Source organism: Chelmon rostratus, chromosome 17, assembly GCF_017976325.1.
Source record: "Chelmon rostratus isolate fCheRos1 chromosome 17, fCheRos1.pri, whole genome shotgun sequence".
Taxonomy (NCBI): domain Eukaryota; kingdom Metazoa; phylum Chordata; class Actinopteri; order Chaetodontiformes; family Chaetodontidae; genus Chelmon; species Chelmon rostratus.
This window is the reverse complement of record NC_055674.1, coordinates 4,428,769-4,456,174: the sequence shown is the minus strand read 5'-3', so window position 1 is coordinate 4,456,174 and position 27,406 is coordinate 4,428,769. Positions and strand designations below refer to the sequence as shown.

The window sequence follows — 27,406 nt, the reverse complement described above, 5'->3', positions numbered from 1 at the left end:
CCTACAACTCACCCATGCTCTTAGCCCAGTTTTGCTCAAGCCTCCATTCAAAATAAATTAAGACTCTGCTATCCCAATGCAGGAGAAGAAAAGGACATATATAAAAACACACCACACCATATCATAAGCACAATATCTGTCAAAGTGATCACAATATTTTCTGCTGCTGCTGTATTTAGACATATACTGTACTGTATTTGCAAAAATAATTAGCTTCTGTCAAAAGTGCAGCAACTTCCCTTCCCTATAGGTGGCAGAGATTGGACTACAAATTTTAAACAGTTGTATGATACTGACTGGATTGTGGTTTCAAGTGCATTAATTCCCCGATGTGTCCTTGTTCCAATAACAAGAACAAATAAAAACACAGATCTTTAAAAGGTTAGACATTTGTACATACACAGCAGACACACAAATTACAAAGCTCTTTCACTGCAGACATTACAATCTTGGCTCATCGTGCCAGCCACTTAATTTGATATAATAAAATTTCAGTTTTTCTCCCAGAGGGACCTGTAGTTAAAAGCATTCCCGTGTACTCGTCCTTGAGACCAACCAATGCCGTCATGGCTTTTAACTCTGGCTGCCCTCTCCACATGTCTGTTACTGCACTGGCCTCAGCCTTCAGTTATCCTGCAGGACAAGCCACTGACACTGCATTTACCCCCTGGATACTGACCACGTATCCACTTCACTCTCTGTCGCTGTCAGGCAAACAAAGGCTGCTTACTGCAACTTCTCACAATCCCCATACTCACTTTGTTCTGGCCCGATGGTGATGCAGTGGATGCAGTTTGAGAGAAAATCGACAACGTTTCTTGTGCATGTGTGTATAAAGGGTATATAAGCTCATTAAAAAAACCCAACATGTGACCTGATGATGGTGCTAAAGGATAAATCATTCGATCACCATAATTACTGGGTTTCTTCAGGGCTTTCCTGCTTTTATTGGCACAAGTCATTGATTAAGAACAACCTGTATCCAGATTTCACAAAGCATTTTCTTCCTATTTCTACTTTTCCCATAAAGTGATTGATTCAGTTTGAGATATTATACTAACATTTCTCAATGAATTTGAAAATAATATCACCTTTAACCAGCTGGCAGTCAATGATGTCCCTGGCATCTTTCCATGTACAATGGATGTTGGACTGCATCCATAAAAGCCAAGGAGGGAAACTGCAATCACACCAACAATTTGCAGGGTTTCCCCCAAAAGACATTGGAAGTTAGGAAGGCTTAAATTAGCACACACAAAATGTTGTTACTAATTGAATTGACATATTATTAAAAAGAGAAAGCAGTATACAGATCTACCATACGCCTGCATTGTGTCAAAAAATATCAAATCATTATTTTCAGGCATCTCAGCAGTGAATCTGGTATTTGGTGCAATTTGAGTTCAAATGCCATTGTGCTCATCTGCTTGGAAAAAAGAATAAGGCATACAAAAACGTCCCATTATGTGACAATCATAAATTGAATAGTAGTCAATAACATAGGTCAAGGTCCAAAGACCATGGATACATATATTGAAATTGCAAAAAAAATCCTGACATTCAGTTGTAAAAATTAATATAGCACTGCTGCAGCAGCTGCACTCAATGTACTGCATGACGGACAGGAGTCTCTCAGATTGATGGATTAAAGTCTCTCCTGCCATAATGTCAGGTGCAAATATATCCTGAGTTGGATGGGAAAATATACACTGTTTTCCCTGCTGCTGATGTCTGCCCTCTCCCACACTCCTCTTTCGATTCTGTGAATTAAGAGTTTTTTTCCACCAATCCAGAGTTAGTGATGATTGTAGGCCCAGTAAAGAGATGAACCAAGAAGGCTTTGGCAAGTTTTATTTTCTTTTATTGAGTTTGAATGAAGTGTGTTTTACGATGATAAAATTACTGTTTCTGTGAATGGACTCTGGTGGTTTTGGTGAAACAAAACAGATCTTACTCTTTAACAAAAAGGTATGCCTGTAAGGATCCTTTCCATGACATTGTCAGACAGAAGTTGCTGTCTCCACTAGCCACTTGGACACAAACAATGGGTAAATAGGGTCCATAATGATTAAAAAATAACCAGAATTCCTCCCAGTGTACTAGGACACTGAAGTTTTCCAGGACACATGGACCAGCACCAACTGGAAACTCTGCACACACATCATCACTTTCATTGAAAGACAATGAAATGTAGGTAAAGCTGAAATGAGCACATATTACAACAACACAGTCTAGGGGATTATTTTATTTGTTTTTTTTATAATGTATAGGTATGTTGATCTGTTAAAAAACATGTTTATGTTGAAATACTATACTATAAGAGTAGCAGTAGTATGTCTCTCAATGTACAGGTATTCCCTCTTATGGACATAATGGACAAAAACAGATATTTGAATGGTTCGAACCTCTGCTTTTTCAAACAAAATATTCAAATGTTGTGTTTTGGCCAATTTTGACAGCCCCACAACTCAGTAGCATCTATCATCCGACCCTCTCTGCCTGGTCAGTGCACTTATCTTTTAAACTCTACACACTGGTCTGAAAGTCTCAAAGCTCAAGCCGAGAAAATCCTGGTAATGGCATGAAGGTTATTTTCTCAGTCTTGACAAAGCTCCTCCAGAACCACAGGCTGAGTATTACTCCCTCTCATGATTAAACTGACTTTCATGTGTAAAAATCAGTAGAGTTTTCCTTAAAAATATAATAAGAACATCAAGCACCAACACTGCTCATAGGGTAAACAAACTCACCAACCAGTGCTGAAACGTATCAGCATTTTGCTGGTAGCTGATCTTTTTTTTAAAGATGTTTAGAGACTATAAAAGAGAATCTGTCCTTGGGTGTAATATGGAGCAGATACAGGAGAAAACTACAATATATAACTACAAATAACTAAATAAAAAAATAAAATAAAAAAATCCTCCATCTCACCCTGCTTCACTAATCCTCTCACTCCCTGAGCTCATACCTTCTTCTGTTCTCTCAGCTCATAACTACCTATTGTGTTAATCCACACAGCCTGCTACAGTTTTAGATAAATATAAATGATGTTGCCTGTGGGCTTCACCTCCATATATGCAAACAAAAATGCACATGTGGACACAAATGCAAGCATTCACATGGTTCACGAAAATTAATTTGCATGCACACTCACAGAAATAATTTGAGCTTGCATCACATTCCCCACTGTTTCAGGCTGAGAGAACCCAACTTAGGGTCAAAGCTGCATGTGTCTTAAGTGAAAATAAGCAATCTCTCTCAACCTCTGATAAAAATAGGAGGAGCGCAGTTATGCAGCATGATGTGATAATTGCCATCATTTTGCCTAAAGGAAGGTGTATGGGTGCACTGGCAGAGAGGGAGAGGCGGAAGGAGAAGCTGACAGGTTTATCACCACCGCCTGAGTCACTCAGAATAGCCCTATGAGCAACAGCAGGGAGCTCTTACAGACATTTTTCTAGTCCCCCCGAGCCCCATCTCACTCACACTGCATTTGGTCACTTGTATATTGTAACAGCCTCTCTCTGGTGCTATGCCATTCTCTCTTCCCCTCCAATCCTCCTCATCTCTTCCTCTCTTATATGCTGCAACTATTCCCTCCATGTTGATGGCCTCACCCAGTCTCACTGTGATCCGTACTGTAATTTCACTTTATCACTCTTTCCATCTCTCCTTCACACACTCACAGTTTGGGTGTCAGAGTCACGCTGTCATCCTTAATGACAGTCTCTGATGCTGTTTTTTTTTTCTCCAAGTTTTGACACCCAAGAGACAGAAAGAGCAGGCATGAACTAACCCCACAGTGTGAAAAACATATTTTTAATAACCAGGCTCTGTAACTGTTTGAATGTACATTGTCTTTCATTCTATCTCTCTGTTGCCTAAAGCTGGTTGATTCTTTGACGGAGGACTAGAATCTATTTGGGGTGAGCAATGAAGGCATTTAGGGAATAATTATTATTGCTATTTGCATGACAATGCCATAGCCTTCAGCATCCCCTTCACATACAGCAGTCTAAGATGAGATTAATTCTGGGTTTGAGTTCTATTGATTGTCTCTGATAATGACAAACCATCCAAGGAAAGGGTATCAATCAGCCATACTGTCTGCTGTCTGGTGGGTCTGTATAATTTACAACAGAAAAGGCACAAACAAAAAGAAAACTGAAACAGTCGCTTTCACCAAAACTCTTCAATGAAGCTGTTTCACCATCAAAATCCTTATGTCAAAATGTCAAAAAGCTAACCATAGACAGAACAATACAGGGTGAGGAGATAGAACAATATTTTCCATGAGGTGGAGGATAGTTATTAATCAGCACTGTTTCTTGCAAGGCAACTATCCCTTAATATATATAGATTTATTCGGCCACCGAAGGCCATGTTGCATAAGAGCATGGCTGGTTTACAGCAATACTGAATCTGCAGAATTTTTACATTAGTGTGATGACTTACCTTCTTTTGTCACCTATTTAATTTAATGGGTTAACCAAATAACTGACCATCTGCAAGGTTTCCCAAAGTGTTTGATAGGAGAGGCTGGCTTAGCCTGAAATACAGATCGCCTCAGCTAATGTCAGATTAAATTAAAGCTTTATGAAATAGCCTTAAATTTAAGTGCAAACAAGCAAACATTACACATCAAGACAACGGACGGATGGATGGATGGATGGATGGATGGATGTAAAGCTAATGGATAGATGTTTGGATATAAGCAGATAAAGCTAATGGATCAACGCATGGGTATAAGCGCGTACAGCTAATGGATCGAAGGCTAGATTTTGGCACGTATAGCTAATGGATGGATGCTAGATATAAATACACATAGCTAATAGTTGTATGGTTTAATATAAGCAGGTATTGCTAATGGATCGATGGCTGGAGGTAAGTGTGTATAGCTAATGGATGGATGGATAGACATACGCAGGTATTGCTCATGAATGAATGCTGGATACATGTAAACAGGTATAGCTAGTGGATGGATGGTTAGGTATAAGTGGGTACAGCTAATGGATCCAAGGCTGGGTATAAGCAGGTATAGTGAATGGATGGATGGTTGGATGTATGCTTATTAACACAGTTCCAATGATGATGAGCAATACCAGTAGCCCACATGGCTAGATGAGCACATTCACATTTCCATTTACTACTCTGGACTAACACAGAACAGAAAACTGTATTTTTTTTTCCTCAGCTGGCCTGCAGCTCTGTATTTGTAGTGGCACCAAATATTCATTTATATTTATGCACACAGTGCAGGGTTTGGGGCTCTCTGTTAGTGAATACATTTGATTATGGTAAGAGTATTAATGGCTCAGAATGACTGCGGTGCAGCCAAGGAGCAAAGAAGAGCCCATGTCTGGCGGGGGAAAGTTGTAAGTACAATGGTGTAAATGTAAAGCAGGGGGAGGCTAATACCCATTCCAGCTTTATCAATGCTCTCAACCCTGAGGCTGCAAGATATGAATACCTCAGCTGCTACCTGACTCCAGTAACCCCTGACCTCAAGCCTCTGTGAGAGCTGCTACCACAGCTTTAGGGCTAGCAGGTGGAAGTTCAATGAAGAACACACAGAAAAAGGAAATAGTATTTCAAAGGATAGTGTCACACTATGTGGTGTAATATTACATGTAGTTGATTCTTTTGAGCATTTTTTAAAAACATTCTGGGAAAAAATGGGTTTCATCCTTGCATTTTTGCATTCATATTGTTCAGCCACGGTGGCTATGAAGAGTTACATTTTTGCCAGAGCTGCCCGCCTTCACTTTGCTTTTGGTGTTTTAATTGTATAAGGATTTAGTCAACTACTTTATTCATCGAAAATGCATCAATTTTCCAGCAAAATCAAAGAAAAATCTCCTTGAGCTGTGAGAAATGGATGAATCAAGAAAATGATGACACAGTAACTGACAAATGAAAATAATCATTAGGTGAAGCCATATTTCAGTGTGTGTGTGTGTGTGTGTGTGTGTGTGTGTGTGTGTGTGTGTGTGTGTGTGTGTTCAAGTGATTGATTACAAAAACAAATTATGTGTTTGACGAATACATTTCACAAAGAGCTACAAATACTGTGGAGCCAAAAGGAGCTCTGATAGCCACCATGGCTAATCAGAACAAGAAAAACATGCCACCCACATAGACCCAAACCTAATCAACAGATAATGCAAGGAAAAATCACACAACTGCCCACACAGCGTGACTGACAGTTAATTTATGGGAGGTGCAGTGCAAAAACATCAGAGCAGTAACAGCTAGGCCTAGTCACCAGATTTCTGGAATAAGCACAGCAATAAAAATGGAGATATGGCATGTTGAGGGTTTCTTTCTTTAATGTAGACTTCTTGGGCAAAGACAAAAAATATATATATGAAAGCATCTGATTCGATCATTTGATTCTGAGCAACTTGTGCCAGTTAAAACATCACAGAACACAGTATAGATAAGGCCTGGTTATCAGTAACACTTTTTCTATTTGAAGATTTCAGTATTTCACAGTATTCATCAGTTTTTTAAACCTGCATATGCCTGGAATCTATTGTCATTGTTTTACATTTATTCTGTCTGAAAAATGTTCTAGTCAAGAGGATTGTTTCTTCTTCTGCTTCGTTTCACAGTGTTAAAAGAGAATATGAATCAGAATATGGAATGACGTGCGTCATTTAGGGCCAGACAATTTCTTTCTCTCAACACTATTTGTGATGCAACAAATATATTTTTCTCTTATGTCAGCAGGAGTGTGTTTCTTAGTTTGACCAACAAATATTTTAGCTATGGATTTGTCATGACAGTGAAGGATGCTGGTACGCAAGTCAGTTTATCAAATTACAGGTGAGACATAAAAATGCCAAACAAAAATAAAATGCTGCAGAAATGGACATGAAACAATCTAATAGTGCACATATCGACTGTTTGAACACTGTCACTTTATCACCTAAAGTCCTCATATGCTAAGTGGCAAATTCCTACAAATCATAGTTCATTTATTGACCAACAACATGAGCAGTGATACTGCTCTTGGGATGGCTGCTTAATTTAATGCCTATTTCAGGCAATATTACTGTGTGTTTATTTGGTTATCTGAATCAAACCGCTAAAAAATAGGCATATGAGAGCTTACATGGTGGGATAGACCAGCAAATATGATACGAAAGGATGGTAAAACATCCGACTGTGTCCTAATATAACGAAAGAAGTCTGTCACGAGTGACCTTGTAGAGAGACAGCAAGAGAGCTGAGCCAGCAGCTCAAGTATTTATCACCTCCAATGTTGAGGACCTGCTATTCATTCAGAGCACAAACGCACAGTTAATATGAAGGCCATTTGAATGGTGAGCTTTTTACACCAGGTCAGTGAAAAGGCCCGTAAACTGCAGGTTCTGTCATGGTTTTAATTGACTGAAAATACTTAGAGGGGGCACAGGAAAATCAATATGTACCTACTACAGGTGAGAAAGAAGCAAAGAAGAGGAGAGCAGCACAGACAGCCTGTAACAGCCAGAGAGGACAGAGACACACACACACACACACACACACACACACACAAAAACACAAAAAAGTTCAGATATTTACTTTTAAATTAAAATGAAATGTTGATTGTATTATCCCCTGCAATTAAGTTGCAATCATCATCAGTCGTATTCCACACCCATTTGTCATTTTGTTCAAGCAAATGAAAAGACAATTTTCAACTGATTAATGCGCTGTAATGGGCATAACAACAAAACATTAAATGAGAGACAAAAGATTTGCATCCAAAACATAACGGAACATATAGCAGACAGAAAAAAAGTATGTAAGTAATAGCAAAAAGGTTACGACACTTTAAATCAGGCTTTTGCCAAAGGTCAAGAAGGAAGATATTTTCTCGCACGACTTCATTCCTATATTAGTGAATTTCTGCTATATCTAAGTCTAATTACAAAACAGAATTGACATTTCACGTCACTTCAGCTTTCCCACGTTGTCAAAGATTCTTTCATCCATCATTTCTATGTCACCAAATCTGCCTTTAAATACTACTATGATCCTGTCATTCTGTTGTTCAGACCTCCAGTTGTGTAACCAAAGACCTCCCAATCAGCACAAAGAGAGTGAGAGTTTCAAATCTTTATCTCCTGTATGACTCTATTTCACCACCAGTGTCTGTACTATGGAGGGATCCAAAGTCTTTGTTACATATTGCTTTGCACCACCTCTATACCAACTGACCTCTCCATACTGAAATGAACTGATAAGGTCAGAAAAAAGAGGGAGGAGCAGAGGAGTATGGTAGAGAAGAAGGCTGGTTTTTTAATATTTTCTATTTCCTTGTTATGGGATTGAGCCTGAGTTTGTTTAATAATGACTCTGATGGTGATCCTGCAGATAAGATAAAATAGGAGCAGCAGTTAATATGAGGCTTGCAGGAAGATTTCTTGGCAGCTGTTAGAGCCGTGAAGTGTAAATGCTTGGAAGTCTTATTCAGGCTGATAGTGAATGTGTCTCTATGTGACAGGGATATTAAGATAAAGACAAGATAATCAGTGATTTCTTACCAAAAATGTTTTTCCTGTGTGCAGCGCCAGATGGCATAGATTTAGTTGTTGCAGGTATGCAAATGTGTAACTCTACTAATCTGTTAATCTCATTTGAAACATTTTATACCCAGTGAACTACCTGAGTAGAGTTACCTTCTATTGTATGACTCATTTTTGGGAAAAATATTAATCCCTACTTGGGATGTTACCAGTCAGTGTGAATACTAGTGGAGGAGAATGCCTTTTGGATATCAAACTATAAAATGAAACCATAGTGGTTAAAAATAGGTTTTTGTGGGAGCATGTTTGGTCAAATGTGGAAAATAATCAGTATTTTCTAGCATTTTGGCATTTTAGTCTTTATTTATCACCAAAGCCAGACTCATTAAGGAGCTGTTAAGAATTTCTGTGGCTTGTCAGTTTCATGTTCTTTCACTATTGTTAAGTCTGTCTAGAGATGAACTGATGACTGCTGAGATCACCTCTAATTTTATTTGGACAATAGACACTAGAGAGAGTCGTCAAAGATAAATCGGTTGTCAGCGTTTGGACCATAAATGAGGCTGTTGATCTAGATATTTGTCATAATCTAAACGTCCTCCAGAGCTTGACTTGAGATTTTATTATTCTCAACCAGTCCTGCAGAATCAAACAGAAAGTGTCCTTACAAGGCTCTGCTGAAACACAGCAGACAGCTTTCAGACAACTTTGAGCCAAATGAGACGGATAGTCAAACCACAAAACAGCACTGCACTGAGTCATAGACTAGCTGCTGAAATCACTGTAGGTTGCCTAAGTCAATCCATAATGTAGCTTAATTATATTTTCCTCTTGTTTTGGATTTACGAGTAAATACCCTATGACACTGCAGTGCAGTTTAATGAGCTTCAGCTGCATATGCACCAAGAGTCTTGTTTGGAGAAGACATCAGAGACCTCATGTAAATGTAGCCTCAAGGTGTAATTGATGTGCAGAGCGTACTTTCTGAATTATGAAGTATTAACACCAATTGTTCAGAGAACAGAGAACTGCATGCAGCTCATAAAGCACATTATAAGTGCTGGAAGGTCCTGAAGAGCCAGTCTTATTATTCTCACAATCCTCTTGGTCAGTCCAAATGACAACCAGTAATATGTTCAAAGCCGTAGTCTCAACGGGAGGGAATCAATTCTCACTTTTAATTAGAATTTTTATGAAAATAATCCCTTGCTCTTTGGACAGCAAGGCCTTGTTAACTGGTTTCCAAATTAGAGCATTTGTTGCTTTCTCTGTTTAGTCACATTACAGTTCTATGAACAATTCGACTTGTGAAATCTGCACAAATGTATCTACGATCCGTCTTTCATTTCAAGTGGTTTAAATATAATCTGAAGTAAGATTTCCTTAATAAACAGTTATTCTCATTAAAGCCTGTGCATTACTTAATGATGACTATGTCAGTAAGGTGTCATGTGTAACTACCAGCAGGACAAAACAAACAACAGTAACAAACTATGAAAAATGTGCTGTGCTCATGTATATTCAAAGTACTTCAACACTCCAACTAAAGTTAGACCTCTTCACTGGAAATTTTCCTAATGTCTCTGACCTGATACTTTAAAAATCAATCCAAGATTACCATTAAAAAGCTGTGAAAGTTGCTTGAGTCATTGTTTCCTACATACAAACACACCCCACACAGTTATATAAAATACATTTTCCTGTATGGAACAAAGATTACTTTAAATCATCAACAAGCATCTACAATGATTAATACTCAGCGGAAGACTCAAAATGAAAAATATTGACAGAAATAGAACACAATGTCCTACACTAACTCATGTCCACGCACTACAACAGCAGAAAAATTAGCAGCACTCTGGTCTCTTCTTTCTCTCTCTTTCTCACCATACACTATGTCCTCTGCGGTGAGCCATCGGATGGTTTGACAGAGAATTAGTTAGAAATTAGTTTCTCATTAGACCCGATGAGCTTTACTGTGACTGACTGAGGCTTATGACCCATGAGACACAGGGGAAGACATGGCTGACACCCACTGTACTAACACAGGAAAGCTCACACTTGACAGAGCACAAGGTGGGACTGTGTGTTAACAGTTGTGTGATCCTGTTCAAGGAAAGCTATAATAGTTGTGTATGTATCCATGCAATGTGTGCAGGTGTGTTCTTTGAGTCATTCAGGGGAGGTACATATTTCAAAGAGCAACAAGTAACTGCAAACTGTTGCTGATGCACTGACTACTTATTGACCTGTGTATCCAAAGCCTTCAACAGGGCTTAGAATATAGATTGGTACCAAACATCGGTATGTTCATGGCACCAACTAAAATGCATCAAAACCTGAAGTGACCTCAAACTCAGATTTGTAAACTCATTTACTTATTTTTTGATCGGACCATTTCTGGTTCAATTGCATTTTTTTGCTTTTCATAAATAGATATTTGATTAAAAAACACTTTTATTAAGCAAAATTGCCCAACATTTTCTTGCTGCCACCTTTTCAAATGTGAGTATTTCTGCTTTTCTCCATTTTCTATCATTATTAACTTAATACTTTGTCAGCAGGCAGTACAGCCAAAGGCAGTGCTGTGTTTAGAAAAAAAGCCACAGGAGGCTGTGACGGTGTGGGTGGGTGTGTTGCTACAGGTTCTAGTGAGAGGATTAAATACAGTCCAGGAAGTGAAGTTTCAGTAACTCATCCACGAGTTTGAAAGCTTATCGGATGCCAAACACCGCACAGTGGCCAGGACTGCAGCCAGCACTACAGAAGTATATACAACTTGTGTTTATTTTGTAAAAATACTGGAGTCAACTGCAAAATACCTATCTGCGTACAAATTTTTCAATGTAAAATGCAAGGTAAACAATTCAGACGTTCAGATTACACTTCAAAGTTGCGTCAAAAGTTTGACTTTTTCGCTGTGCATGATTGGTAGGTAGTATGGTAGATGAGATGAAAGGGCCGTGGAGGAGGCTGTTGTCAAAGTACTGAACTTTGGTCACTCAGCTTACTCAGCTTTGGTTTTAAATGAGTACATACTATATACAACTATACAGTATGTCCACACTTGTACCTGTATATATGTTCATGTATGCTATTTATGAATAATTATTATTCATATGTCATTATCATCATGTTATTGTTTTATGTAGATATTTTTTTTCCCATTATTCTATGTAACTGTGACACATGAAATGTTCCTATGTTTCTCCCTCTGTAGCAGTGACAACACAGCAGCTTCACTGAAATGAATGAGAACACTGTAATTTGTTATGCAGCTCTAATGTGGATCTAAACAAGGCCTTTAACGATTCTTTCTCACTTTCTTCTGATATTACGAAGGTGCAACAATATAAAGTTGGAACCATTAGTCAATTAATCCATTAGTCAATAAGCTGAAAATTAACCAAGCACTTATTTTGATAATTGTTTCGTAATAGACTACACAGCACTTATACTGCCGTATAAATGTCCATACACTCAGACACTGTAGCTCTCTCTTTCTCCACTTGGGACATAAGCAACCACACAAACTTTCACGAACTCGCCTTCTTCTCTACTCATCCTGCCCGTATCATGCAGTCAGCCAGGCGTGAGACAGCACCACTTTGGGTGTCAGTGTCCTGCTTCTAGCCTGCTGTAACATTAACGCACACATCCAAACTGAGCTAGTCCTGCTCTACTCCTCCATCGCCACCCGGCCGCCTGCCCACCTGCCTGCCAGTTGTCCCCATACTGGGTAAAGGTCCATGTAGATCCCAGATCAAACACTGCCTCTGCTGCTCGTGTGCTGTCAGTACATATTCATAACCAGTCAAGTTACTACAACCACTGACCTTTCAGCACCACAGCTGATGCTGACAATGAGCTGGCACAATCACTACACAGGGATGCACTCATCACGTCAGGAAGACCAGCAGGTATCACCACCAGCGGTACAGGAAGTGTTGTTGTAGAATGACATGATAGAGACAGTTACTAATGGTACTAGTAGCCCTACGGTGCCGTATGTGGTATCTCAGGATGGAGTTTGGATCCAGATCTGTGGACATCCAAGAAAGCGCTCCTTGAATAATGAATGGGGAGGGAAAGTGAGGCGGCAACTGCCAAAGCAGAACAGAGTGTGAATGCTGAGAAGAGACAGTAAAGAAGGCAGGACTGACAAACTTAGCAAAGGTAATATTAGACTGAGAAACACTGAATAGACAACAGAGGTAAAGAGATAACATTTGCAGAAACAAGGCTGTTCTGGCAAGTATTTTTATGCTGCTGATTTACTGACACAACTGATTTGAATGTTTTCTTTAAAATACCTGATTTTTATTTGAAAAAAGTCTTGTAGTTAAGCATTGTTGCTGGAGAAAATCAGGTCAGAAGAATCAGTGACCTCTTTTAATTCTCTTCTTGAAGCATACTTTTATTATTACTTTACTATTTCCTGATTTTACTTTTTAGTGACTGCCCTTTTCCTGGTTTTATTTGTCTTAGCTGTTTACTGCTCTACCGAAATTATTTTTATGGACAGCTTGTTATGAAGTTGTTGCTTTGTGTGAAGTACTTGGTAACGTGGGCTTAGAAAACTGCTCCATAAATAAAGATTATTATCACCACTATCCTTATTATAAGAAAGAAATAGACTGGGTAAAATATTCATCCAAATGAGCTCTCAAAGGATGCTCCAAGCACACACTGGCCTATTACATGGAAGGTCAGAAGTTCTGATTTATGCAAGACAGCATATGAAACAACATCTGAGATTAGTCTGTTATCGAAGGGTTTCGTGTTTATCGGCAGGATGTTCAGGAAACACAAGAGCATTTCAGGAGCAGATGCTTCAAATTCAGTGTCATCACCGCCCGAACTATGCCTCCTCTAAGTGCGGAAATGAGGACATGCTGTGTTTGTGCTATCAACTTGTGTCTTCATACGGCTACACTGTTTGTCTCTGGTACCCGTGGTAACAAGGTTTATGCAGCTGGTGCAGACTGTTCACCTGGAGGTAAGGTCTGTGAGCTTGTAGAAGAGAGAAGAGGACTGAAGACACTGCACATCTAGTAATAGAAAGTCCATTCATTCAGCTGTTTCTAATTACAAAAACAAACATTAACCACAATGCTTTTCATACAGGCTTTACTTTATTTCCTTCACAGTGCAGCTGCCAAACCAAAGAGGAAAGCAGTCAAGGCAGCTGGAAGCGAGACATTACTCGGTCTCAGCAGAACAAAATTTTAATATTTAAAACAGCAGTAAACATCAAGTTTTGGGGTCGGCCTCTCACAACACAGAAAGTAAGAGGTTGAGTAAAAAGCTGATGCCAATTTTTTAGATAATAACTTTAGATAATAGCTTAATTAGATTTATAAGCTGGTTACATTTGCACACCCACATGCACACTTTTGATTGATAGTGACAATTTTACTTTTCCTCCCTGTGGCTTGTCAAAAAGCTTAATCGGATATGTAGTGTTACTAATGTAGAAGTAGAAGAGGAAGATTTACTAAAAAAGTAAGTACTCCAAAAAGTGAATTACAACACTTGCAAATCAATAAGTGGCCATGATGGGGTGTTAAATAAATTCAAAGTTGTCTGTTAAATGAAAAATGATCCTTTGGCTTGGAGGCAGCAGAATAAGCTGACAGCACTCATTTATTATCACTTAAAAACTTTAAGTTGTTGTAACAAATATGTTGTCTGGTCTTTAAGCTGCTAAATGCTCTACTACAGTCACCAGCTAGTTTCAATTTTGTTGATGTCAGCCATTTGGTGTAGAGCAAGCAGCATACAGTAGGTTTTTAAGAGTAAATATGAGGGTGATGAAGGAAAAAAGCTGAACGATCCTAAAATGCTTTGTAGAATTGAGGGGAAGTGCAGAGCTGGCAGATAATTGGCCAAGTTCATATAAAATATTTAATAGTGTAACTTTAAATCATAAATTACAAAAGACTACACAGAGGAATCACCTTGTTCTTTTGTGAAATTATAGTTGAAAAGATTGATCTTAGTGAGCAACAATACTCATATTAAATGCACTGGAATTGCATCTATGTAGGCTATGTATGCAAGATGCCCTAATCTATATTTGCTCATGGATCTTTAGCCAACATTAACTAGCAACTTAAATGGACTACGATGACTGTACACAATGAAGTCAGCTGACTGCAGAGTTCAAATAACATTAAAGTGTATTTATCATGCCTTAAGCCTGTTATTATTCTACAGACTTATGCAGCCCAATATACAGTGAAAAGAAAGACTCAAATGAAGAAATAGCTGAGACAGAGAATCAATCCAACTTTGGCCTCATGGGGCCAATGTCTGTGATTTCAAGTCATGCTGTCCTGCACACAAGTGTCATTTTGACAAAAAGAGCGCACATTGTCCTGACACCGATTTGAGATCCTTTCCAGGAGGACGACAGCAGTCGTACCTGGAGAGAGGGAGGGCCAGCACTGGCAGGTGGAGCATCTGAAGGGATATCTTGACATTTAAAGTTTTAGTCCTGTATTTCAACAGAGGTCACATTGCGAGGTAGAAAAAATGCATCCGTATTGCAAATTAGAGCATCTCTTCAAATATTCTCTGCGTTTTCAAAAAGAAGGCCTTGCAGAAAAGCAATCTTTAAACAAATTCAATACTGTGAAGCATCCTAACATTCTGGTGGCCTATTAGGTCTGACTAATTGACTAAAAATGGTTTGTGAGCTTTTATATTTGATTCCAGCAGAAGTATATGCAAGAAGACCTCACCAATTACTTTGTGAAGATGATAAAAGATACTCCAACTCAACATATCGAGGTATCCATTTTATGCAGTGGTCACTTTCCATTAAAGCCGCTAAATATCTTTACCACAGCAAACAGAGCTGTGAGGGCCAGAGCACACAGCTCTCAAGTGAGTCTGAACAGTGGGATCAAACAAGCTCCTGGGCAGCTTACAGAGATAAACAGAGGAATGCAGGTGGACAAAAAGGGAGTCTAAACAAGTTTGCCATCCTTAATAAGGAAGGCATGTGATTTTTCAACAGCAGCCAGCCAGGTTTGAGCATCTAACACTCAGGTCAGACACTACGTGGTAAATTATGGAGAAGGAAAGAAGATGGAGACATGAAAGGTAATAGAAAAACAGAGCAAGACACAGAGAGTGCAGGAGGCAAAGTACCACTGCAGACAGCATGAAATCTAATGTTTGACCAGTATGCTGTTAAAATCCACAGAGCTGTCTGCAAGCTACAGTAGAATTATTTATATAGCTATCATTTATACAGTAGACAACCTGCTTGTTTTTTATTATCTGGAGATATATAGTTTTTTCTTCAATACACTTCACCTACAATTATAAGAAATATATTATTCACTCTTCCACTCAGTTACAGTCAGTTCAGTGCACCTGCAGACGAGCTGACCCACACTTAAGTCTTAAAACAGCTACTTGAGCCTTATGTTTAATCTGTTAAAATATCACATTTTCACATTGTCAAAAATAACAAAACACAGGCATCCTGGTCATTTTGAGTTGTAAAATTCTAGCATACCACAGAACCACAGAGCGCCTCTCCTGTACGGCTGTTGACAATGCTGTCGGTGAAGCAATGCAGTAGAGGAGAATGTACTAGCGTTTGGTTCAAAATAAGTTTAGAGGATTTCACTGTATTCAACAGCAGAACACCAAGCATCAGAGCAGCTGCTCTCCGTATCCAGCAATCTTCTCTACTTTCATCACAGTTAGTTTTTTAGTTTGTGAATTTTGAGAAAAACGGGAAACAAGTTGACATGGCAAACTTGTTTAACAGTTGCTTACTTACACATCCAGGAGTTACAAAGCAGCATCATCATTTATTTGGAGTCCTGTTTCTGGACAATCCAATGTTCATTCTCTTTGAGCTCTGTTTCTGGTCTCTATCAACTTATGAGGGAAATATCTGTCTCTTAAGCTGCTAAATGTTCCACCATCATCATCAGCTAATCGCTAACTGTGTCAGTCTCTTGCTCAGTGTTGAGCAGGTAGTGCACAGTAGTGTTGGCGACAAGTTTAAAATGACTGCGATGGCCAATATATTCACACAGGTGAGAGATGTGTGTGGATGCCGGGCTTCCTACGTTTATTTATTGGCCTAATGAACAAACAATAAAATCACAAAATGTCAAGAAAGGAAATATCCTTATAGACAAGATAAGAATAAGTCGACTGTGACATGATAGAGACAGTTAGTAATGGTACTAGTAGCCCTACGGTGCCGCATGTGGCATCTCAGGATGGAGTTTGAATGACTTTACTGTCTGCAAAGGTAGGTCAACAAAAAGAGGATTTGCTAAGCAGACCAATAAAGTGTAACATTATTATCATCATGCAAGGCACAATGTTTCTTGGAAGCTAACAACTGGTGAAAATAGCTCACAATTTTCAGTCTGCAGCATCCAAACAGATGAAGACAATTCAAGTTAAGTAGCCAGTTGACCTTTGATTCCATAGCTGTTGGTCAATATGTGCTGAAAGTAACTGATAACTAGTGCATCAAGCGGCAGCAGCAACACACAGACACACAGACAGACACACAGACAGACACACAGAGAGAGAGAGAATAAACTAAGATTGACTGCATGTGACAGCACATTACAACACAAACCCACACACACATGAAAATATAAACATACCCTCCAGCACATTAGAAAACACTCATGAAATAACACACACACACACACACACACACACACACACACACACACATTTCATCTCCTCCTTCTCTGGTGATCATGATGAAGTACGTCTCCAGACAGGCTGCTGAGGTAATGGGCCGTACGCCTCTCCTCTCTTCGAGCTTCCTCTTGTTTCTTTGATGGTGTGAATGCAAGCCAACATCCAGACCAAGAGCATTACTTCATGTCCTGACTTCTCCTCTGCTCAGTCACTAACACAGCTCTCCGTCTCTGTCACAAACCTCTCATTTTACGCCTTGTTTAAAAGACCGCTTGGTGATTAACTAGGCCTGGAAATATAACTTACATATTAGTAAGTTATAAAATCAGGATATGGGCTGTTACAGGCATTTTTTATGGATTGATATTGACTACATAAAGCCCTCTTCATTTCTAAACCACTGTTCAGTCTCACTGTGCTTCGTTAACCACACAGTGAAGCAAGCGTACAAAGCAATGTAATGCATTCCAGCAGCATTGTTGTTTTATGTCTATTTCTGTGTCACTTCAAGGTTCACATCACCTGTCAAGTGTTTCTCTTGGTTGAAACTGCATTTGAGCTTTAATATTTTGTTCATGCTGGGAATAAAACATTTTTTCAAAGTAAGGTATCAACAAAAGTCAACTGTAAGCTTACTGGAACTAGAATCCAAAAAATTCAAAAGCCCCCAATCAGGAATGGGAGCAAAACTCATCATCAGGATATACCTAATACATAAGGTAAATACTGATTCATTACATGCTGTATACTTTAGAGGCAAACAGGCAATGAAATTGTACACTTTAGGTCTTTACCCAGAGAATTTACGCAAACAAACACATGTTTGTAAGAGTGCCATTTTACAATGTAAAGGAAGCACAATAAAAGTAATCCTGGTCAGTCATAAGACACAGAACAGTGCATGGCCCATTTTAATAAATAGAAGGTACTCCAAAGACATAAACCACTAATTTACACTTCAGTACGTTGTCTTGACAATAAAGTAATCCATGAAATCCCACTTAACGTTATATTCTTACTAATTATCCAATTCAGAGTGACAAAAAAAACAGTTTATTAAAAACAGTGCTTGCAAAAGCAGCCAACTAGGCTGCCACAGAAGTTAAGCACGTCATACATGAAATATGCTTGATATTGGCTGATTAATCAGCCTCTGGCTTTTTCCTGCCCCAAACTATTGTTATTGGCCTTTAAAATGCACTATAGTTTGACCACTAGTATGTTTCATATACTGCACATCATCAGTACAGCCACACTACCAATATTTCATAGGTCAAAAATGAGCTAATTTAGTCAACACAATGCAGGACCCACGGTCACAAAGGCCACAATGTTGACTGCTACATTCACACCATCTTAGAAGAAGAGGAGAGCTGCGTTCAATGGCTCATGGTTTTGCTGTAGTCCCTTCACTTCCTGGGAAGGTTTGGTCAGGGCAAAAGAGAAGCTTTTTTTACATAGTGTACACTGTATGCTTCTATGGAGGTCAGTAATTTGTGTAATCTCTTCATGATTAAAACTCGGAAAAATGGACTTTAAAATGGACAAAATCTATTACACTGTTTAAACACGTTAACCAAATTAATAATTTCATTGATCACCAGGCTGATCATTTCCAGTACAGCCCAAAATCTGCATCAGTTGTCTGACGGTGAGGATAACCCCTCAGGGAAAATTGCTGCTGCTTTAAGCCTCACCACAACACGCACTATATCATCAGCCAACCATAATCCACCACTGCAGACAGCTGCAGTGTCTACCACATAAGCACTATCCACACTGAGCTGTCGGTCTGTGGCTGTACTCCAGTTTTTCTTCCAAGCTGGCTAAATAGCACAGGTTACCGCTGCCTCTCCAGGGTGTTTTAGAGAGGCGGGCATGTGGGATGCAGTGGTGCTTTCCATGCCCTTTAAGACACCCAGACATCATGCCTGCCGGGATTGTAAAATACCGTGGTAATGCCACATTAGTGATTAATACAGTACATCCACTAGGACCTGTTGTATGATTGGGCTTTCAAATGTATCTGTAAATTATAAAATGCAGTTAGTGAGACGGAGGGGGGGGGGGCAGACTAGAAAGCACACAATCCTCCCCAATGGGTGACTGACAGTAGTCTTTTGCTGCTCTGGTGGCAAGAGGAAGGAAAATATAGCCATGCAATAATCATCCACTAAAGTGCTAAGGCCACAGGTTGTGTGTAACGGCTAATTGTTGTTGCTGTAAACAGCCAGAACCGTTACATTTGCAGTGCTGTTCCAACAAGGCTCTGGTCAGAGGAATGGACAAGTGGCTAATTAGTGTCTGTGTGATACAGAGCTCAGGGTCTGGCTGCTATCAGGTTTCACATTAAGGCTGAGAGTGTGATAGTGTCCTCCCTGGCCCGCAGTGCCCGAGGTATTTATATATACTGTATATAATTGAAGCATGCAGCGAGTGCAAGCCAGGCACACTGAGCTGATTCACTCTGGCAGACACTGATGTGGCTTGTCAGTGTGATCAATCAGCATTTAATCATGGTTGTAATCACACATAGCAAAACAAACAGAGGCAAGCCCACTGATTCAAGTATGCAGGACACATGAAGAAGTGAAGTGACAAGGCTCCCAGATCCTAAGATATCTCATCTCATGATCAATTTATTTAATAGATGATGATGGATGAACACCTAAACGTTCGTCACACTCATTAAACATATGATATTTGGCCTTTGATCTTTCAAAGTCTATTAATTTTCTATGATGCTAGCAAAGTTTATCTGTATTTCAGGCAAGGTGGCACATCTCCTCTATTGAACACTGTGGTAAATAATATATATATCAATATTTGGGATGGCCATTTCAAGCAAAAACAGTATTCCATATTCACAGGGAACTACTTCAATATCATTCTCTTATAGTACACGCACACACACATGCACGCACGCAGGCAGGCACGCACACACACACGTGCACACACACACACACACACACAGAATGAGAGTGCTTCACTCTCAAACAACAGTGGCTAGTTGTTGTAGAATTGTGATATACTAGCAGCAAGCTTTACCTGTCTTATAATAGTTGGGAGCACACTAATTTTGCCTGGCTCATAACAAGTAACTAGCCAAAGCGGACCAAGTAACTAGTGGAGCAGAGCGGTCTGATGAAGTATGGTAGGAAGACATTGTGGTGCTGTTTGTATACAGAAACTTTGTTTCCTCTACAGCACCAACCACGCAGCCTTCAACCACTTCTAGGCTGCAACCGGAGTTTATTTGAACACTTTTACACGCCTATTATAACTCAATCCCTGTCACATGTACTTTACAGTGGCTGCGATACCATGCAGGTACTCTTCACTCTCACCATACAAGAGAGATCTACTTCCCACAACACCCGCTGAACTATGTCACACCCACACAGTTTAAAAACAAGGGAAAACATATCATTTAACACAATAGTCACATTGACTATTCAAATTTTTATCATTTAATGACTATTAGAAAATTCAAAAATCCTAGCCCATCCCTTTTCAAACTCATAATATTGTGAATGTAGGGCTGGGTTTCTACTCTTACATGAAATACGGGGTTTAGTAGAAACGCTATATTCCTCAAAATGAGGTGGTATTGGTATTTAAATTCATGTATCAACTTAACACTAGTCACTGTCGCTGTTTCTAAACTACCTAACATAGTGTCATTGGCATTTCTGTCGTTCAATTTCTTAAACATCAATAAGCCTTTTTAACAAGAGTTTGCTTGGGATCAAATAATGTGGACATGAGAATTTGGTAAAATGATAACACAGTATGATCGTGGCATCACAACATGATTCAAGTCTTGGATTTTTCCCTTCAGCAATAGTGCTTGTAAAGACTTGTCGCTGATCCACTGTCATACTTTCCTAAGTGGCATGGAGCTCTACTCTGACCAGTCAGCATCCTTGCAGAGGTGCTGGATTGAAAGAATCTCTAAACAGAGTGAAAGCAGGCTCTTGCATTGTTCACAAGCTCTGCTCGTAGGGGAAGATGCTGCATTTGGCTTGTGATTAGCCCTCTTTTTGGCATCCTTGAAAAAACAAGTGTACCAAAGTGCTTATTTCGGAAGAATTATGTCAGCTGGGTTGCAGACGTGCCCACATATGAACATAAATTAACAAGATGACCAGTCTGCACATTTGAAAAATGCTTAAAATTATCTGAGGTGACACATAATACATGCATATACGTGGAAATGTGCACACTGATGCTGTTTCCCTTTTTTGCAGCACTCTGCTCCAGTTCCATCAGTCACATCACACTGACTCCCGTGTCCCCACAATCCTCCCTACGGTCATTCATCATCATGTCCGTCAAATGCTGACTCGGGTCCCAGGAGTGTCATGGTAATGCTGTTCCTCTGTGTATGTGTACTCATTCATGTATTTTGGTGTGTCTGTATATGTGTCTGTGTGCATTCTCACATGTGTTTTTCTATTTTTTTTTTTTTTCAGGGGGTGGGTGGTTCCTTTTCTCTCAGAAGGCAAAGGATATGAAGGTGTGTCGCTGCACTGACAGAGAAGAGACAGAGCGAGTCGAAAGAGGAGTGGAGAGAAGTCAGGAGGAGCTCAGCAGCAGCAACAGGCAGAGGGCAAAGAGGATGACAGTGCCTTCTAGTAGCCTCTCTGTCAACATGATTATGTTTGAACCCAGCTTGAGGTCAAAGGCGTGCCACACAGCATGCAAGGAGGCTACTAAGGGGAGTCGAATGCACGGTAAGGCAGTGGCAGGGCCAAGCTATCTTTGCATTAACTCCGTGAAGATTCAACAGAATGAAATAATGAAAATCACATATTCTCCTGGTACACAAGCAGGAAACTGGTCACTTTAATCTTTGTTGCAGCTCACTGTCATGCATGCAATGAATCAGAGCTTCAGGGGAAGCATCCATCTGAAGGCATGAATAGAAAATCACTACAGCCAGCATGTGAGCCACCATTGTTGTTTTTCCAATTAGCATCTCTGCATTGAGTATCTCTCAAGATGAAACATGAAGACACCAATCCAACAGCAACTGACAAATACCTAGAAAGTTTAATGTCTGAGATTACACACAGCTGAGGCACAATAAAGCTGCTGATGTGCTCTGTTTATAGCAGCAGAGTTTACTCTCCATAAAATTTAGAGCTCATCACAGCAGATCAGATACCAGAGGCAGCTCCATAGTGCTGTTTGCGTTGTGCATGCATCATTGGTCAGTTTTGAGGCCGACAAACGACAAGAACATCTCGTTAATGCAGATCTGTATCAACTGCAATCTGCGGACATGCTTTAAATAGAAAGTCAGGCTGCCCATCACATGATCCTTTGCCAGAAGACATATTGTATGTAATACTGTGTTGTAGAAATTTGAATGCATTGGCAGTCTATTGGCAGAAACTTAAAGCGTGTCTGATTAAGGGAATCTGTTTCAGGGCACATCAATTCTACACTATATTTAGTTGTGGTTAAGGTAAGGTTGTAGGTAGCCAGTTCTATTTGGGATCCAGCTCCTGTTCTGCAAAATACCTGGATTCATTAAGATGTGTCACTGGAGCTGAAATGATTAGTTGTTTAATTATTTTGTTGAACATCACAAAAATAATCATCAACTATGTATTTTGATAATCATTTCACTCATTTAACAAGTGAAAATACCGTTGTCAGGTTCCAGCTTCAAAAATGACAGGATTTGCTGCTTCTCTTCCTTGTATATAACAAAAAAAGAATACCTTTTGTTTCTGACTTTTGGTTGGACAAAACATTTGAATCGGTTAACTTTTCACAGATTTTTTACATTTCATAGACCAAACCATGAATCAATTATATCTCTTTCATAGCTGAGAAGAAAAACTGGATGAAAAACATCCAGGTAACGTTAGCAGCTTCCCATTTGAAGCTGGCTATCACAGTCACTTTTACAAGTTGAAATTACAAACACCTCTGGCGTGAAGTTAAAACAGGACAGAAGTAAAACCTTTCGCTGCCCTCTGTTCATGTCCTCTTTCCAAGCTGGTATAAAACTTCTCTCACCATCTCTTAAAACGACTACAAGTAGTGGATTCATGACTGAAACGGGCATGAGATTGGCAAAAGATGTTAATGTTGCTTACACCATCCAAACCTCAACAAGAAACGCTTTCAGACAAACATTTTTTTTTGTCCATAATGGTAAACTGCAGGGACAAACACTTCTTGCAGTATTGCAGTATCTTTTGTATGAACATGAATCCCTGAGTCATTTCTTTTCACTTGTACAAAACAGGTATAGTGTTTATCAGTATGGCTAACTGTTACACTGCATCTCTGCACAACCCTACTGATACACTGGATATACATACATACGTATTTGTGCATGATGTGTGACTGTCAATGGAAATTAGCAAAATGTGAATATTTTACTATAAATGTGATTAAAACAAAATTGTGAAGGCTTTGAGAAATGTACTTAAGTTAAGCTGGGGACATGATTTTTATCACATGACTATAACCATCAAGTATCAACAGCGATGTGCCATCGATTCACTTCACGCAAACCCTCACCTCACACAAAGCGGCTCTGGCTATGCCCATACTAATCCCTTTTAATTTTCTCCGTCCAGATGAGCATTTTTGCACCGTTTCAGAGTCTCACACAACCTTGAGCATACTGAGAGTTTCAGTTTATCGTCAACTTGACAGTTCTAAGGAAGGACATCCAGTATTTAAATAAAGCAGCTCATGAAAAATAAGGTGTGAATGGTGCTCATTTAATTTTCAGGTTGTAGCTACAGGTTGTGAACCAAATGAAGGTTTTCACTTAAAAATTATTCATAATATTTCTTACCTGTAAATGTTTAAAGCTCGGCCAATATAGATTCATTAAGATTCAATGGATTACTGGATTTAATATATGCCATCAAAATCCAACCCTACTCATAGTTGAATCATTATTATGGGGCAATGCTGTGAAGTCTTCACAAAATAAATCAGCACTTAAACTGAATTACCAGGCAATAACAATGCAACACCAACAAAACTAATGCAGATTTAGGAGTTCAGCGTGATGGATTAAACAACTCAAGAGTCTGCCAACAGTCTTAAACGGTAAAACAGTACAATAAATACATCCAAAAAGTGTACAGCATGCTTTTCACAATGGTCTGCAGAAATGGATACATGACTTGTGGAAGTGAGGTGAACCTTTCAAATCACTGGATCACTGGAATCTTTAAAATACCACCAACAAAATCCTTCACAACACTTTTTCAACACATCTTACAAGATCTAAAATGCCTTTTAACATTTGGCTTGTCATTGAAGGAAAGACAGACAGGATTTTTATTCACAAGGTCAAGTTCTCTCAACAGAGAAACTAGGCTGTGCCATTCAAGCTTCAATATTCCATTTTTCTAGCATCCACATACTAAAAGCAGTGTGCTCCTCACCTACTCACTGATGGACCTAATTAACAAGCCGTCTGAGGGAGTTGAAGTATGCAACAAGTGGGTGTTCAGAATAGTGTTTTGTGTCAAAACAAGCTTGTGCCAGAACTTGGTCGCTTTGATCCAAAAAGTTAAATATTTGCTGAAACACAAAGGCTTTAAGTGGTCAGCATTTCAGTTTTGTCAGTGCAACTAAATAGACTACATTTGACCAAAACCACCTAGGTCTGGTCTATGTCAGGTTTTACAAGCACAGCATAGACACCGAACAAAAAAAACAACAGGGCGATACACTCAATAGCAAGCCAGATTAGAGACAAATTAACACCAGCAACCATCCAAATAATGGCACATTTTGGCTGTGTTTTTCTCCTCTATCAGACAATCCAGAAGGGACACAAACATCCTTCGAATGTTCTTATTTGTTGTAAAAAAGAAAGGATACTCCCTGGCTGGAGAAATAAAGAAACTGGCAGAGGGATTTGGGGGAATTTACTTTTCACTATGGCCCGAGACAAAACAATTACTTGCCTTCAGTGACAAAAATACTGTAGACCTGTTGCAGTAATGTATGTGCCAGTAAGCACAATGTTATTATGTGAAGGCTGAGGACAACAGCAAAGTAACAGCAGGGAATATGTTTGTAGAACAAAGCTTGAGAGTCAACTTGTGCAGCCGTAGTCCCACGGAGAAAAACCCAGCAAGAGACTCCCAGCGTACCAGCGTGGGAGGGAAAGAGCAACTCCAGCACTAGCATATATCAAGTCATTTTACTGGCAAAATCATCCATCTCTGCCAACTCTCAAGACTGAGAACACACAAACTGAACACCTCTCAAGCAGAGTCCTCTGAGAGCTCGGAGGCTACTCTGACTCCAACTGATCCCAGACCAGAGCTGACATTTAGGAAAAAAAAGACATGGACTTACGGTTTTGAAGTCACTGTGGCTGCACTCCTGGCCTTGGTAGCGGCAGTAGAGCATCATCTCTTTGAGGTCGTGGCCGACCCTCTCGATGAACTCCTTCATGCTGAACGCCTTGGGCCTGTAGGCAGTGAAGTTGGCTTTTTCCTGCAGGAAAGCCAGCACATCAGGCTCGGCTAGGTGCGGCTGGGGGATTGTCAGATGTACATCAAGCAGGGCCAGCAGTTCTCCAGCGTGGTACAGATCGTTGCGCGTGAGGCGGCTGAAGCGGTAAGCGTTGAGGTTACAAATGGTCACAGCGGGGAAGACCAGGCTGCTTGACACGACAGCATCCACGCTGGTCACATGAGGGTAGGAGAGGAAATAGGCTAGGCGCTCTGCGCTCTCCAGGGCTAACAGTCCCAGGCAGGCCAGCAAAGCCACAGCCCAGAGCAAGCGGCGTGCACTGGGCTGACCATAAGGAAAGATGAAGCGCAGGCCATGCAGCGTGCTGGAGTGAGCGAAGGCCTGCCAGGAGGTGGGGTGCAGGCTGGAGCTCTCTTGGCTCCCCTGACTGCCACAGCTCTCCTTTAGATCCATCATCAGCCCTCCAACCCACAGTGCACTCACACCTGCAGTGGCAGAGAGGGAACGTCAATAAAAGACTTAGATTCACAGCTCATAATCATACTGAGCATACTGATAAAGCAAGAGAGCAGCCAGAGAGAGAAAGAGAGAGAAGAAAGCACAAGGACAATAGAGGCACAAAAAACAAAGAGGCAAAAGTAGGAGAACAGAGACCTGCTGCAGATCTGATAGAAAACATGAAAAACACAGAAAAACAGCAAAGACATGGAACAACTGACGAAGAAGAGGAAGTATACATATGGAGGCAAAGATCTTCACAACCCAAATAACTACTACGGAGAGTAAGAGACAGAGGAGAAAGATGCTCCCTCAGGGCATCCCTTTCCTCTCCACCTCCACTCTCAATGACTCCCTTGAGCTGAGAGTTACTGTGGCTGCCAGCCTGCCTGTGGCGCCTATTACACTCCCCAACACACACACAGACACACACACATAGACACACACGCATAAACACACACTCTACCCAAATCTCACAGTCCCCTCCACTCCATCCTCTGTCACCCTCTGTGACTGCTCGATTTCATTGACAAAAATCCCAGAGGTAAGTCCTCTGTGACACCCGGAGGGAGAGGTGAGAATCACTTAAACCGCAAGCCAATCAAAGCTGTGTATTTAACATCCCGACCCATCTCCATTCAGACACAAACACACACAGACATGCGGTAACTCTCTCAGGCATGAGTGTGCATGCATGTTGGCACACACGTGCACGCACACAGACACACACACAAACACACAAGTCCAGGCTTCTCAGGACCTCCCGTGTCCCCCAACTAATGACAAGCCTAAGCACCTCTCTCGTTCAGCCTAGCGAGAAGGCATCCAGCCGGCGCGAGTGTGTGTGAGTCTGAGAGCGCACGTGTGTGTTTGTATGTGTGTGAAAGAGAAAGAGAGAGAGAGAGAGAGGTAGAGGTAGAGAGAGCGAGAGAGACGGTGATGATTAGAGCCGCTGGTTAGTCTTGCATGCCGGTCCAAACTCCTCCTGTTTTCCTTTGGCCAGATACATCCGCTTTCCCTCCTCTTCCCAGCTCATCTGTGGCGGCGGCGAACAACAGCGGAGCCGGGAGAGACGGGAGGCGCACACACCAACACACATGCTCTCACAGAGAGAGAGAGAGAGAGAGAAAGAGAGAGAAGAGAGAGGGAGGGGGAGAAAGAGAGGGCGAGAGAGGAGGCAACACGACACTCTCCTCCCTTGCTCTATCCACAGTAAAGTCTCTTAT

The 27,406-nt window shown here is 40.3% G+C and overlaps 1 protein-coding gene across 1 annotated transcript in view; it reads right to left on the bottom strand.

The window, feature by feature from the left end:
• Positions 1 to 26,135, bottom strand: part of asic2 (acid-sensing (proton-gated) ion channel 2) — a 345,378-nt gene extending 319,243 nt beyond the window's left edge. The window contains exon 1 of the mRNA XM_041956982.1: positions 25,563 to 26,135. Within this exon, the coding sequence (XP_041812916.1) occupies positions 25,563 to 26,135 (573 nt within the window). The remainder of the gene's footprint in view (positions 1 to 25,562) is intronic.
• Positions 26,136 to 27,406: the final 1,271 nt, after the last annotated feature.